At 38.8% G+C, this 16,184-nt stretch overlaps 1 protein-coding gene across 2 annotated transcripts in view; it reads left to right on the forward strand.

Annotated features, from left to right (window-relative positions):
* The window catches only part of GPATCH2 (G-patch domain containing 2), a 424,518-nt gene extending 408,634 nt beyond the window's left edge, over positions 1-15,884 (forward strand). For both annotated transcript variants that reach the window (XM_029593187.1, XM_029593188.1), the window contains one exon: positions 12,188-15,884. In XM_029593187.1, coding sequence (XP_029449047.1) covers positions 12,188-12,357 — 170 coding nt within the window. In that variant the 3' untranslated portion in view covers positions 12,358-15,884. The remainder of the gene's footprint in view (positions 1-12,187) is intronic.
* Positions 15,885-16,184: the final 300 nt, after the last annotated feature.

A 16,184-nucleotide genomic window follows, 5' to 3' on the forward strand; every position in this document is an offset into this window, starting at 1 on the left:
CTCATATTTTACATGAAATAAGTGAACATAAGAAGTGCTATGTTGGGTCAGACCAAGGTCCATTCAGTCCAGCGTCCTGTCTCCCAACAGTAGCCAGTCGGTGTTGTGGGAACGCTGGAGGCGATCCCATCTCTGGGATTTCGTGTACCCTTGGGCCATGATACCGCCGCAGAGGAGCTCCGGCAAGCGCCGTGTTAGGCGAGGAGTGTCCAAGCACGGGCTGAAGATTCAGGAACGCTGAACCCTGGCCACTGCCGAATCTGAACGCATAGAGAGAGACCCAACCACGCAATTTTGGTCTCTGGAGTAGCCCTCCGGCCACGCGATAGCCCTTTCAGACCTGCCGCACGGGAGCAGCAAATGCGACAGGACAGACAGTGGCTGAAGGGCGTAGTCATCAGACGAAAACATCAAATGAAGACGAAAACTCAGGATACATGAAGGCTTCACGGAGACTTGGTTACATGAAGAGTCGAGACGAAGACTTGAAGGATGAGACGAGACTCAAGGTATCCAATGAAGGGACAAAGTCATGTAGGCTAAAACGAGCCTTGGTATACGGAGGACTCAGATGGAGTCACAAGGTTTGAAGTTATCTGGTAAAATTCTGAAGTGGTATACCACGTCACACACCCTACACTACCAATTAAGGCAGGTCGCGGACCACGTTCTCACACGCCCTACACTACCAAGCAAGGCAGATCGCGGACCACGATCTGAGGTCTCAGAAGCCAGGTTGCTTGAAGATCAGGATGAAGACATGAAGACTCCAGTGAGGCCTGAACCGAAATGCACCCACCCGGCCAATCAAGCCAAGGCGGACACACCAGGACAGATAGGAAAAGCAGAGTTCATATCAAGCGGAGGCAGATGCAAGTGGCTCCGAAGATCCGGTAACCTGGGTAACCAAGGGCTCAACCTGAGGGAACCCCGGGTTGCTATTGGCGAGGCTGCAGCTAGTCTCTGTCTCCTCCTGTGCTCCACCTCCTGGTGGCAGGCGCTCTCCAGGTCTGACCGAAAGACCGTACCAATCCTGCACCAGGCCAAGGGACCACCTCCAGCACAATAATCTCTTACAAACATAATAGGCCAGGTCTAAAAGGAGCAAGGAATCAACTGGACGTTAATTGTCAAGTTCAGGAGCTTCAAAAACTACAATATCAATAACATAAATAAAAAAAAAAAGGCCACTTCAAAAAAAACCAAACAAAAAACAAGGAGTAAATTATATGTTAAAAGCCTGCTTAAAAAGATAGGTCTTTTAACAACGTCCTGAATCTCTTACCAAAGAATTACTTAAGTAATTCATTCCAAAGAGATGGACCAGACACATAAGACTAATCGGAGAAAATTCTTTTTCACTCAACACGCAATAAAGCTCTAGAATTTGTTGCCAGAGGATGTGGTTAGTGCAGTTAGTGTAGCTGGGTTTAAAAACGGTTTGGATAAGTTCTTGGAGGAGAAGTCCATTAATGGTTATTAATCAAGTTTACTTAGGGAATACCTACTGCATCAGTAGCATGGGATCTTCTTAGTGTTTGGGTAATTGCCAGGTTCTTGTGGCCTGATTTTGGCCTCTGTTGGAAACAGGATGCTGGGCCTGATGGACCCTTGGTCTGACCCAGCATAGAAATTTCTTATGTTCTTAGATTTATTTATTTATTTATTTATTTATTTAGGAACTTTTATATACCGGTATTAGTGGGGACATCATACCGGTTCACATAACTGCAAGTTTGGAAGGTACATTTCAACAGGGAGAGTAACTGGGCGCGGGGGTAACCAAAAGGCAGTATGAAGGATAGAAAACAAGGAAATCATAACCGGAGAATAACAATTAACAATTTAACAAATTAACAATTTACATTGAATAACTCCTTAATGTAAGGAGCGGCAGTCACCTGGAAGGGGGGGGGGGGCGGGCTAAAGAGAAGAAGGGAATGCTATTCTGTGTAGGCATGGTTGAACTATTCTGTGTAGGCATGGTTGAACATGAGATTCACAAAGTCACTCTTTTCTATGTCCGTTATGCCTTTTTTTGAGAAGGGGCCCCTAGAATTACAATAGTCAAGATGTGGTTGCACCAAGAATCTATACAACAGCATTATGATATTTTCAGTTTTGTTTTCTATTCCTTTCCAAATAATTCCTAACATTCTGTTTGACATTTTGACCACTGCCACCCACTGAGCCAAAGATTTCAAGGGATTGTCCACAAGAAGTCTTTTTCCTGGGTGGTGGCTCTTAACATGAAACCCAGCATTATCTACCTGTATTTAGGATTATTTTTCCCTACATGCATTACTTTGCACTCATCCACATTAAATTGTATCTGCCATTCAAATGCCCAGTCTCTTAGTCTTACAAGGTCCTTCTTCGGTTCCTCACAGTCCACTGCTGTTTTAATGACTCAAAACAATGTTGTAATACAAAAAAAGGGAAGTGCAGTAATTTTTCAATGAGTCCCAATAACAACTTCAGAGTTGAAGAATTTTTAATCTTTTTATTGGCGGCAACTCCATTGCTTCACAAAAACACAATGCTTAAACAGGGTCCCCCGACACGGACCCGTGTTTCGCCACACGCGGCTGCATTGGGAGGGACGTGAATTTATAGTGGGATTCTTCAACTGTAAAAAAGGAAATAATTCAAAACGGGAGGGCTCATTACAAAGGATCCACATGAAATTAAAAATCAAAAATCAGAAGCAACCTGTACACAATTCAGGATTACACATTCAATACAAAGATTATGCATTTATCTTTAAACCTACTGATGTATTCAGATATCAAATAACTCAAAAATGTATTTCAAAAACGATATAAAAATTAATATAAAGAAACAACTTTAGAGTACAATAACTTAAGGACAACTTCATATATACATATAATATCTTACTGTATTAAACAGAGAAATTAATGCAGAGTAATAATCGCTGTCAAAAATGTAACCCAATAATATAACCTAGCATATAGTTCAACAGACTGACTCTTATTTTAAAATGTAAATCCGATTGTGTGTTGAGTTGCACATTTATTTTATTATTAAGGCATGAAGCTAGACCCCCTCAAAATGATAGAAAATCGCGAAGTGTGATACCAAACGACCCCTTGATTGTTTATCATATGCAAACTAAGTGTAGAACGGCACCAGATATCGTGTCAAGCTTTAAATATTGAGGGACAAAATATAGCGTATCTCACTTAACTTACTTGCAAAAATATATCTATCAAGGCTAAGTAAGACGGCAGGAGATAGCGTATCAAACTTAAATGTGAGGCAGCAAAGGATAACATTTCAAACTTAGCCCGCTTACCGAAACTACAAACCTATTTCACTCAACCCACCAATTATCGTTTGTACCAAAACATAGCTTATAAACAACTTAATACTTGTTCGTGAACTTGTCAAATCTACATATTCCACATACCTTTAACAGTGTGTGCTTGTAAATATTCTGATCGGCAAGGAGAGCGGGCAGTGCCGGTAAAACCAAACATTTAAAGAGCATAAAAATTGGCGCCAAAATTTCTGACCAGTAGCAAAGCTTGTGATGTTGACACTATCCAATAGACACACGATATCCAAGGATCAAGGTGAATGAATGAAACCAACCTTAAAAAACTGTAAACACGGATCTACAGAGAGCTAAGAAACCAAAACAGATATGTGTAATGTTATAAGAAGAACCGCCATTCTATCTCTGAATTGAGGCCACGAGGGATGCGACTGTCAAGTCTAAAGATCCATTTTTGTTCGCGCCGAATTAAGATCTCTGAAAAATTTCCACCACGGACGGGTGTGGGCACAATATCAATGATAAAAAATCTTAATTCTGCTCCCTATTTGTCGTCAAAACAATGTTCTGCCATCTGCAATGTTGATCACTTTACTTGCTTTTCCCTTTTCCAAATCATTTATAAATATGCTTAATAGCACAGGTCCCAGTACAGGCCCCTGGGGCATTCCATTAATGATTTTTCTCCATTTGGAAAATCAACCATTTAGTCCTGTCTTCTGTTTCATGTATTTTATCTAGTTACCAATCCACTGTTGGACACTGCCTCCAATTCTGTGACCTCCCAATTTCGAGGAGTCTGTTATGAGAGACTTTATCAAATGCCTTCTGAAAATACACTCTATCAACTGGCTCACCTAGTCTCCTTTCATTTTTCTTCGTGTCCATAATTAAATGTCCTTCCTCTTCCGCATATTACTATATAGTCTCTGGTGTTTGTACTTCTTTTATCATGTCATGTGTATTCCAGATATCAGAATAATGATCATTCTCAGTTGCAATTTTTAGTGGCAATTTTCAATCTTCTACATTGCTGCAAAATCTGCAGGTACTTTATTCCCATGGCCATGGCTTTACCCAAGGCAAGTCTTGCCTCACAAATCTGCTTCACTTTTTTGAAGAAGTTACTAAACATGTAGATAAAGGTGAACCGATAGATGTAGTATATTTGTATTTTCAGAAGGTGTTTGACAAAGTTCCTCATGAGAGGCTTCTAGGAAAAGTAAAAAGTCATTGGATAGGTGGTGATGTCCTTTCGTGGATTACAAACTGGTTAAAAGACAGGAAACAGAGAGTAGGATTAAATGGACAATTTTCTCAGTGGAAGGGAGTGGGCAGTGGAGTGCCTCAGAGATCTGTATTGGGACCTGTACTTTTCAATATATTTATAAATGATCTGGAAAGAAATACGACAAGTGAGGTAATCAAATTTGCAGATGATACAAAATTGTTCAGAGTAGTTAAATCACAAGTAGATTGTGATAAATTGCAGGAAGACCTTCTGAGACTGGAAAATTGGGCATCCAAATGGCAGATGAAATTAAATGTGGATAAGTGCAAGGCAATGCATATAGGGAGAAATAACCCATGCTATAGTTACACAATGTTAGGTTCCATATTAGGAGCTACTACCCAAGAAAGAGATCTAGGCGTCATAGTGGATAACACATTGAAATCATCGGTTCAGTGTGCTGTGGCAGTCAAAAAAAAAAAAATGTTGGGAATTATTAGAAAGGGAATGGTGAATAAAATGTAAAATGTCATAATTCCTCTGTATCATTCCATGGTGATACCGCACCTTGAATACTGTGTACAATTCTGTTCTCCGCATCTCAAAAAAGATATAGTGCGATGGAGAAGGTACAGAGAAGGGCGACCAAAATGATAAATGATATATATGAATTGTATTTAAACAAAATGGAGATTGCTGCTCAAAATCTATAAGAAAGCCGAATAATGAGAGTCACAATCAAGCCATTTTTTCCTTGAGGCATGGATTTCTGATGACCTTCTCAAATGTTGTACTTCTAAGCTTGTGTCCCAGTATAGTCAATGTCAAAACTATAACAGAAAAAGCACTTCAAGCTGGATAAAAAGCAATTGTCAAAAGCCATTTACCAAGGTAAAAGGGCTGTCTGAAAACTGCCCACCCTTAACCAGGCTAAAAATACACTTGGGAGTTCCACAATGTGCAGACATTTAGTTATATTAGAAGCTGGAATTACTGGGGCCGTGTTTAGGTTGGGGAAGGATAATAATGGACATACATTTTATTTTCAAATCTACATGCACTATATTCCATGAAAGAAAAAGTAGCTTCAGAAAAGCAAGTGCAAATGTATGTGGGTAGAATTTTCAAAGTGGAAGTACATGCATCCTTACCTTTTGAAAACTGGAGCAAAGACTTAAGAACCTAAGAACATGCCATACTGGGTCAGACCAAGGGTCCATCAAGCCCAGCATCCTGTTTCCAACAGAGGCCAAACCAGGCCATGAGAACCTGGCAATTACCCAAAAACTAAAGTCTATTCCATGCTACTGCTGCTAGGAATAGCAGTGGCTATTCCCTAAGTAAACTTGATTAATAGCAGTTAATGTACTTCTCCTCCAAGAACTTATCCAATCCTTTTTTAAACACAGCTACACTAACCACATCCTCTGGCAACAAATTCCAGAGCTTAATTGTGCATTGAGTGAAAAAGAACTTTCTCCTATTAGTTTTAAATGTGCCACATGCTAACTTCATGGAATGCCCCCTAGTCTTTCTATTATCCATAAGAGTAAATAACCGATTCACATTTACCCATTCTAGACCTCTCATGATTTTAAACACCTCTATAATGTCCCCCCTCAGCCGTCTCTTCTCCAAGCTGAACAGCCCTAACCTCTTCAGCCTTTCCTCATAGGGGAGCTGTTCCATCCCCTTTATCATTTGGTTGCCCTTCTCTGTACCTTCTCCATCGCAACTATCTCTTTTTTGAGATGCAGTGACCAGAATTGTACACAGTATTCAAGTTGAGATCTCACCATGGAGCGATAGAGGCATTATGACACTTTCCGTTTTATTAACCATTCCCTTCCTAATAATTCCTAACATTCTGGTTTTTTGACTGCTGCAGCACACTGAGCTGAGGATTTTAAAGTATTATCCACTGTGATGCTTAGATCTTTTTCCTGGGTGGTAGTTCCTAATATGAAACCTAACATTGTGTAACTATAGCAAGGGTTTCCATCGATGCTGAAAAGGCATTTGATCTTGTACATTGGCCATTCCTATTCAGGACCTTGGAGCGGATGGGATTTTGCCTTTTCTTCCAGCAATGGATACAAACTTTATATGATTCACCGCAGGCAAAAGTTAAGGTCAATGGAGAATACGGGAAGGAGCTTTAGATTGGTAAAGGGACAAGGCAGGGATGCCCATTGTCCCCCCTTCTTTTCGCCCTCTTCTTAGAACCCTTTGCATTTAGAATCAGGAATACACCCCTAATTATGGGTGTGAAGCTGGGAACTAATCATTTCAAATTGTCACTCTTTGTGGATGACATTTTATTCACTCTAACAAACCCAAGGACCTCATTGATGGCAGTAGAAGATGAACTAAAAGCCTTTAGCCAAGTCTCTGGATTTAAGGTCAGCTTCCAAAAGTCAGAGCTTCTTAATATCAGTTTAGTAGCTGATGAGGTGACTGCGATTAAGAAATGTTTTCCATTTCATTGGGCAAAGACTTCTCTAAAATATCTAGAGATACATATAGGGGCAGATTTTAAAACATACACGCGGGCGTACATCTGTGTGTGCAACCCGGCGCACACAAATGTACACCCAATTTTATAACATGCGCGTGCAGCCTTCCCCCGTTCCCTACCCCACCTTCCTTCCCCTACCTCCTCCGCCCGTTCCCCCCTACTTTTTCTTCTTTCTTTCTTTTATTTCACAATTTACTTCAGCCCTTGGGCGGCACGCGATCCCAAGCACAGCGGCAAATATGGCCGCTGTGCCGGGATCCTGACCCCGACCCAGACCATCCCTCCCTGCCACTTTTTTCAAGCCCGAGGACTTACACGTGTCTCGGGGCTTTACGCGCGCCACCGGGCCTTTTGAAAATAGGTCAGGCGTGTAACCCCCCTACATGCATAAATCCTTGAAAATCTCCCCCATAGGATCTAAGATTGAGGACTTATTTACGTTAAATTATATACCTTTAGTGAAATCCATAGGCAAGGTCCCTATTCCTGGTTAGGGAGAATAATGATTACTAAGATGTTCATATTCCCTAGATTCTTTTTTTTTTTTTTTTTTCATTCCCCCAATTTTTATTTCTACTGCTATTCTCAAAAGTTGGCAGAAGAAAATATTTGATTTTATTTGGAGGAGACGTCCACCACTAAAAACTCAACTAGTGGGCAAATATTCTTATTTTTATCAATCCGCACCATTTTCTAACCTACATTTTTCTGGGCATAGTTCACCTCTGTTTGCTTCTTGGAAGAAAGTGGGGGTCTTCACAATTGGACACATAATCAACAGGCCGTTACAGTAAAGTGTGGCCACGGTTCCCCTGCTTCTAACCCGCTTTCTACTCACAATTTGGCCGCGTTAGTCCAACCCGCGATTCACTATCCCTTTTAACCCATCCTTACCGCTTCTTTAAATCAACGGGTAACCCGCAAGTCAGCAAAAGGGCATGAACGGGCGTGCGTGACGTCACGGCGTACATCACGCACGCGCGTTCATGTGCTTTCGCTGGCTTGAGCGCCCGTCAATTTGGGTGCACAAGCCAGTGAAGCATATGAACGTACGCCATGACGTCATGCGTTTCGGTGGCTTGAGCGCCCGTGCACTACGGGCGTGCGTCTTCGGCGGGGGCCACTGGAAGCCGCTTTCGCCGCCGGCTGCCCCTGGGAGGCAGGGGAGCCGCGGCGTGCCTCCGGAGGAGGGCAGAGAGGGCTGAAAGGGCTGAAAGAAAGAAAAAGTAAGTTGACTTTGGTTACACTTGTTCACAATACTTTGTCGAGTCGCTTCGGGAGGAGGGGATTTTAAGTTTTTAGGTTTTCTTTTGGTTAAAGTTGGGATCCACTTCCTGGTACCTGTCATTTCAAATGACATTTGAAATGACAGGTACCAACGCACCCAGGATACTGTATAGGCGCTGTATAAAGCGCCTATACAGTAAAATGGATTGCGCTTCATGGACGCGCTTTGGACGCGGCTTGCCTTTGCAAGCAATTTAAATAGAGTATCGAGCGGTATGTGATCAGAACTGTGCGTGCGGCAAACGAGGGTGCGCCCGGCACTGCCGCACTCTTTCTAACGCGCCCTTACTGTATCGGCCTGCAAGTTAGGTAGGGTCTTAATGAGGGAGGAGATGGAACAATCCTATGATATTGGGCCCATCAATTTCTTGGCTTACGCACAGATAAAGCATTTTGTGGACTCCCTGAAAAGAACCCAGGTGTTATGCAAAGGTAGATCTTTATTTGAAAACTGTTTCTTGCACACGACTCAGTAAAGGGAGCTATTTCTAAAATGTATAACCTTATCAATCAAGGCATCTACCCCCCCTCCCCCCTTCCCATGTGGCTGGCTGGGAGAAGGATTTGGGTCGAACTCTGGGACCAAGGGTATGGGCAAGGCTTTGTTCTATATCAGTGCAGCTACAGGAACAATGCTATAAAATGATGTATCGGTGGTATCTCACCCCCAACAGACTCCATAGGATCTATCCAAAATATTCACAAAATTATTGGTGGCAATGTGGAGAACAGGGGACATTCATTCACATATGGTGGCAGTGTGATAAAATAATTGGTTTCTCCTTTAATGCAGTTTGGATGCCCTGCATTAAGTATCATTCCTGAAGGAGTTCGGGCTTTCTCTTTTGGGTATATTCCTTTTTATCCAATATTGCGGACTGATGTTTCTTTACAAGAATATTCTATTGGGCTTTGGGAAAGACTCGAGCAGAGCATTTTAGTAAACATTTACCTATTGCCTAATGATAGTGCTATCACTATTCCTGGTTTGGATTTTTTCTTTAACCCTTGACAAACGGGAGGAGGGTGGAAGGGGAGGGGAAGAGGGGTGTATATTTCTTTTTATGTATCATGATAATTCAAAGATGTTTTTATTATGCTGTGTACTGAGGGGCATTGTTGCCCTATAGTTGCATTTTCTCTAATACATTAATAAAATCTTAACAAAAAAAAGTAGAAAGTAATTTTCAAAAGGATTTACATGCATAAAAGTAGCATATATCATAACAATTTTTAAAAGCCCACTTTGTGCATAAAACCTATTATCAATTCAGTAGCATATATTTTAGCAATTTTCAAAAACCACTTACATGTGTAAAGTGCATTTATGCCTGTAAAGTCCAGTTTTATGCGTGTAAATCCTTATTAAAATGACCCCTAAGTGCACATTACTTAGTGCACGTTATTAAAAAAATATTAATTACTGATGTACTAAGGCAATGAGATGCATTGTGTATGTGCACTCTGAAAAATGTGTAGAAAAATTGTGTACTAAGCTTACCACACTCCTGGTATAGTGGCCCCTTAGTGCATAGACCCCTGAACAACTTAAAATACTAGTATGAGAAGTATTTGACAAATCTCCTACTACAGAATTGATTTCCACTTACTGCAATAATCTGTGCAGGAACAGGGGGAGCACTCTGGATCTTAGTCCAGATCTGGGTTTCTTTCAGGTGGTACATCATACTTGACTGTGACAATGTGGTGCATACATAAGGCAAGCACAATATCAACAACTTTTTTTTTTTTTTTTTTTTTGGGGGGGGGGGGGCGGGGCGGAGAATGCAGGATACAATAAGATACCACATGAATGATTGAGACACCTGAACTAATCTTTTAATATTCAAATGTCCACTTGTGCTGAGTTTTTTTGGGGGTTTTTTTTTCATTTAATTTTCAAAGTACATTGTAAAGGCCTTTCTCTAAATAAACATTTGAATGCTTCTGGGAGATTGCATGGGGGTGGATATAGATTCCAATTATATCATGTAATTTCTATGGTTTCTATTCATTATCAATGCTTCTGCATTAAATATGTGCCTCCAGTTTATTTTAGAATAAACACAAATTTCAGTGATATGACAAAAATATTGCAATATACGGTTTTATGTGTGGCTATAGCTGCTTTATTTTTCCCCTCTGTGTCTCTGCTTATCTTTCTCTGGGCCAAGCTGCTGGAAGGGTGGCATTTGGGATGGAGCAATCACTGACATTGTGCAACCTATACCCTACTCTAGTAGAGAGCAGTGGGGATTTTTTGGGAAGGTTTATTCTCCAAATATAGGGCCTGATTCATCAAGGAATTTTCCCATAGGCACAGAATGGGAGAAAAGCTTTATTGAATGAGGCAGATAGTGTCCTAATGTTTCTGGTTTTTAAACTCGCCTAATATATTCCATTTTCTTTCAATAAACCAAATTTGGTGATTCCTGCCCCTTGTTTGGAGAGATATTTTGCCCCCAAATACATACACTTTTCATATAATTCTTTCCAGTATTCCATATATTGGAATACATGGAAATGCAATTTTAAGCCGTTTGTTTTGTCTTGTATGAAAACTCACTGATCAAACTGAAATAGGATAAAACATTGATATACCCTGAAAAATCAATGGATCATAAATCACTAAAGGAAATGCTTTTCAATATGTAGCAGAGAAGTTATGCTGCATGGAAAATGGATGGGCATATAAAGGATGATAGTATCCCATTTGTCCAGGCCTGCACCCCGTCACACTAGTTACTAAAGGGCTTCCTCATTCCCATTATAGCATACGTAGCCCTAGATTCATCAAAATACTATAAATATAGCAGAAATAGCACCCATGATTAAGAAAAGGCGGGGGGGGGGGGCTTAGTTAGGCAATAGGTTATTCTACTATTTATACCAATGTAAGAGGAGGCACTGTTAACTCAGGGTGAGATTTGGGGGGTGGGGTAGGTTTTGGGGGGCAGTTTTACATACACAGAAGTACGAACAGCAAAGTTGACATCGGTGAACATTTTCTGTCATTTAGAGTAATGAAAAGTAAAAGAGGAGTTGATTTGTGCAATGTGCTCTCTACCAACCTAGCTGCAATCAAGGTAGGTAGAAAGTACATTGTACAAATCAGCTCCTCTCCTTACCTTTTCATCGTTAGTATTAAGGCCCTAATGTAAAATAATAAATGACCCTGTTAATTTCTACTACTACTATTAATCATTTCTGAAGCATACATGACAAACAAGAGTCTATGGAAAGTGCATTTATTGTAGAGAAGTGTTTAAGATTTAAGATCATCTTCAAAAGGTGAGTTTTTAAACTGCATTTGAATAGGGTCAGTGAGGGATCATGTCGCTCCAACTCAGGAAATCTGTTCCAGGCATATAATAACATACTAGTAAAATCCTGATCATCTGTTGAAGGTATGGGTTGTACCAAGTATACTTTTTGAGAGAGTGTGATACGATGGTTAGCGTACTAGTCCTTCTGTCACTTGTAACATTTTGAATAAACCATTGTTACATTAGCAGCTGGTGCCTTATTAGATTGTAAGCTGTTCAGAAAAGGGATGTATTGTACTAATATATATAATTTGTTATATGGTGACCATGGTTAGGGTGCCGTAAACATGTGAAAATCAGTAAACATAACCGATCAGCATAAAACAAAAATATTTTGTGTTAAAACTATATTGTGGGAGGGGGTTAAGATTACCGCGCTAAACTGACAAAGCAGCTATGAGGTCAATATGTACAGGCACAGTCTATTTGTTGAATTAGGCAGTAGGGTTTTGATTTTTTTTACTTTGACATTATCCTATGCTCTCCCATTGGATTCTGCTGATAACTGTTATGTTTCTTAATCTTAGGATTCATATGTGAAAATGCTCAGCCAATCCCAGAAAGCAACATTGGAAACAGAATGCTTCAAAGTATGGGCTGGACCCCTGGTACAGGCCTAGGACCAGATGGCAAAGGAATGTCTGAACCAATAAGAGCAATACAGAGACCAAAAGGACTTGGACTTGGATTTAGCTGATAGAAAAGTACTCCCAACAGCAACCTCTGGAAGAAGTCATCCTAAGTTTTATGATGTAATTGGCAAATTCAACTACTCTGCATATTCAGTGTGGTTTTGGTGCAGAAGCTAAATCTGGAATGCCTCAAAATGGCCATACAATCTACAAGAAACTGGCAACACTGGTATAGGGATCATCATCATCATGGTGCTAACATATAAACACAGTTATACTGTAATTTTATGCATTAGAAGAAATTTGTAATTGTTAAAATTTTAATTGGAATTCATTTATTTTTCCTGAAACTGCAAACTTTCTGCACCAGGACAGCTCTTGACAGCATCACTTTGGCCCGTTTATGACTGGATTATCCAATGTTAGATGTATTTAATTACTATAGAGAAAACTTAAACTGGTTAAACATTAAGTTTTATGTACTATTATAGATGCAAAATTGTTCACTGCTAAGTGGCACAGGATAGTTTTTGCCATGGAGTTTAAATATATTGCAGATAGAATTTATTCCTTCAAGTAATGCATGTCATGCACCTTGTTGCAGTCTGACCTCCTGCATTTGTGCCATGTTTTTTTTAAGCATGGGAGGTTTGAGATTGTGCTTAGACACACAATAGAATCCTACTGTATCACAGAAACTAAACATTCTGCTGGACAGATCTAAAGCAAAAGACTCCACTGATATGGCCCTAATCATAACTACATTTTGTATAAAGATATCTTGGTCACAGTCCATGACCTGGAGGTTCATCCAAATTGTAAGCAATGTTCTTGGTTGATTGGTGCTTTTGTGTAGTGAATTATGTCAACACATCCTTTAATTAATATAAATTTTAGTCCACTGCACAATTCCATTTCCAAAATAATGGCAGGTTTAATTGTGCCAACAGGATCAATACAAATGGCATTGTATAAATGTAGAACTCCATGCTGGTGCAAAGTGCCATCTGTAACAATTTTTGCACTGCATATGCTTGATAAATGAGGCCCTACTGTGGTTTTTTTATGCTATTTTTTATTGAACATCACTCATTCCCTGCACAAGTTAGATTATTAGCGGAGTTAGAACATTAACTTGCAGGATAACACAATTAGTGATGTTCAGTGAGGAAAAATGCATTATTTTGTACCAAAATAAGCCCTGCTTCCTTCTTGAATTGAATCATTCCCAAGGCATTACCATTTCAGTACTGGAATACACAGTCATTCTGAACCTCTTTCCAGAAGCTCAAACGAGCGCTGTTGATGAGATCTATTACATGTGGTGGTAATTAATACAGACACATTTCATTCAGCATATTAATTTACTGCTAGTTGCATGATGTGCTGTCTACCAGTCACTGGAAGATGTTCATGGATTGAAATTCAACAAACTAGTTTTGGCGAAAATGGACCAAAACTAGACTTTTTTTTAATAATGCTTGCCTTGTGACAGCATGATATCAGTTTTATGTGCCTCTAAAGAGTATGTAAAATAAAAATCAAACTGATACATCAGTGAGCACTCAGACTTTTAAATACACCTTTTGTAAAGTTAGGCAGAACTGTAGCTATGATCCATGTTGCGGGTGGTCTAAATAGCTTGGGGGTTTTTGGCTTGAGGTTAGAAATACCGGGTGTATGACTTGAAATAAGATTTTTGCATTTTTAGTTGCAAAACATAGATTTGTTATTTTGAATTGTAGACTATTGTGATGTAAGGGACATTTTCCTTTGTTTTCATGAGTATATGTGTGAAGGTCTATAGCCATAAATTAAAAGGGTTTAGATAGATCACTAAATTTGTGGTAACTATGCTACAAAGGCTTGGGGTGGACAGAGGAATCCATATTTACACACAAATGATTCTATTAGAATGCACAGTCTAAAAACAGACTATTGTGTATATTGCTATTCAGGATTTAAATATGGTTTGCAAGTCTTCAGGATAATCTCATAATCATAAACAAAAAATTAAAACAGGGTTCTGCAAAATGAGGGCAGACCAAATAGTTCCAAGTTAAGAGAGAATTTTTTTTGTGTGTGTTCCTGTTTTTTCTTCGGCATTTAACCCAAAGCATTCTGAGATTCAGAATCCTGTATCTCCTACAAAAAATAGGGAATTAAAAAAAAATAACTGAACATAAAACTGGGCTTTATTAAAATAGGATGTTTTCTCATTCTACATCTAGGAAAAAAAATCTTTATTGAATGAGGTTTTGTGTCTTGATCTTACGATGAAGATTAAGAACCAAAAGAAATTGTATAACTTGAATTCAAACTGAACTATTAGAAGGGTCCATATTCTGCAAATGGTTTTCTTCTTTAGGAAATAGGAAAAAAAACAGGTTTATAAATATGAGCCTGGGTTTCCCGACTTTCTGATAGGAAAACTCTGTTCAGAAAATAAAAAGTTCAAGATATAAATGCAGCACTGTTTGCTGAAAACTCTTCTAAATTAAAGCATAAATTCACTTAATTCATTGTTAGCTAATATAGTGGTCACTTGTTATTTAAGCTAAGCATTTGGATTAAATACAATATCAGAATAGAAAAATGCTGTTGAGGAACTGCACTTTCCTAGTTCTAACTCTTTTTAAATTTCTTTCTAGAACTTCTTTACAAATCTGTTCTAGCAGCGTAATTTTTAGTGATTTAATATAATTTTATTGATTATGGAGTTTGCCCAATGTATATGTGAAACATGCTTCCCAAAATTATTTTCGGCCACTAATGGATATTGAGTTGAAGGGGGGAGCGACAGATCTGAGGGAGGTTGAATCAAACCGTTCACACCAATCATAAATATATTTAATACACCAGAACAGGCAATTTTAATAGACCAGTTTACATTTTTTCAGTAAACAAAACCCCCTCTGAGACATTCTGACCAAAAAAGTTTGAATTGGTTTTAGTAATGTTAAACGTTAAATTTTAAGAAAGTGCTTGTTGCATTTTTCTGGCAATTAATATTTCATTTTTCAATATTCCATGCATCAGCACTGCCAAATTTCACTATAAAAATGTTTAAAAAGTAATGGAGGCGTGCATATGAAGGCTTTCTGATGTAATATATAGTTTAATGTGTCATGTTTGCAGTGCATTAACCTTTTAATACTAAATACAATGTGAACTTATTGTATTAGTAAACTCCTTGAACCTGAATCTATTATTTTTAGGTCAGTATTTGATTAACTATCAACTTAGTATCAATAGTTGTAAAAATATAGCTCGTAACAGAATTTCAAAAAAGTGTATTTCTTATCCTCACAAAAGTTTTATGGATTACGGTTCATTTTTTAATTATGAAAATTTACAAGCAGGCATTGGCAGCATTGTTATGATCATGTTGGCTGAGTTAGGGAAATCACTGTTAAATGTGCTTGTTATAGCAGTTTCTGCATTTTCTCTTTATATAATTAAGATCTAAATTAAATATGTTTTAAAATATGAATGTATTGGCAGCAAATTGGGAGCAAAAAATATATGTACAAGGTGTCTAGAAGGCATTGTTTTTAACAGTGCAGCCAAGTAAAATAAACAGAGAAAGAGATTTTTGGGAGCTCTTATTTTATTTTTGTGTGCTGTGTTCTTTAAGTTTACCTTTGTGGTTGCAGATGGATTGCAACAGAAGAATGTTATTCCAGTAAAAACCAGCTATCATTTGATTGGAATGGAAATTAAATGAAAATCCAGTTGGGAGAGCGATGCCAAATCACTTATAAAATGTTTGTCATTCGTGTAGTGTTATGTGATAATGAATTGCACTTTACTCAGTGTAATAGCATCCTTTACTAAGAATTAGCTGCCCATTCTAAATCATATCTTGGTAGCTACTTTTTAAAATGTAAGC

Source organism: Rhinatrema bivittatum, chromosome 3 (genome assembly GCF_901001135.1).
Source record: "Rhinatrema bivittatum chromosome 3, aRhiBiv1.1, whole genome shotgun sequence".
NCBI classification, from domain to species: Eukaryota; Metazoa; Chordata; class Amphibia; order Gymnophiona; family Rhinatrematidae; genus Rhinatrema; species Rhinatrema bivittatum.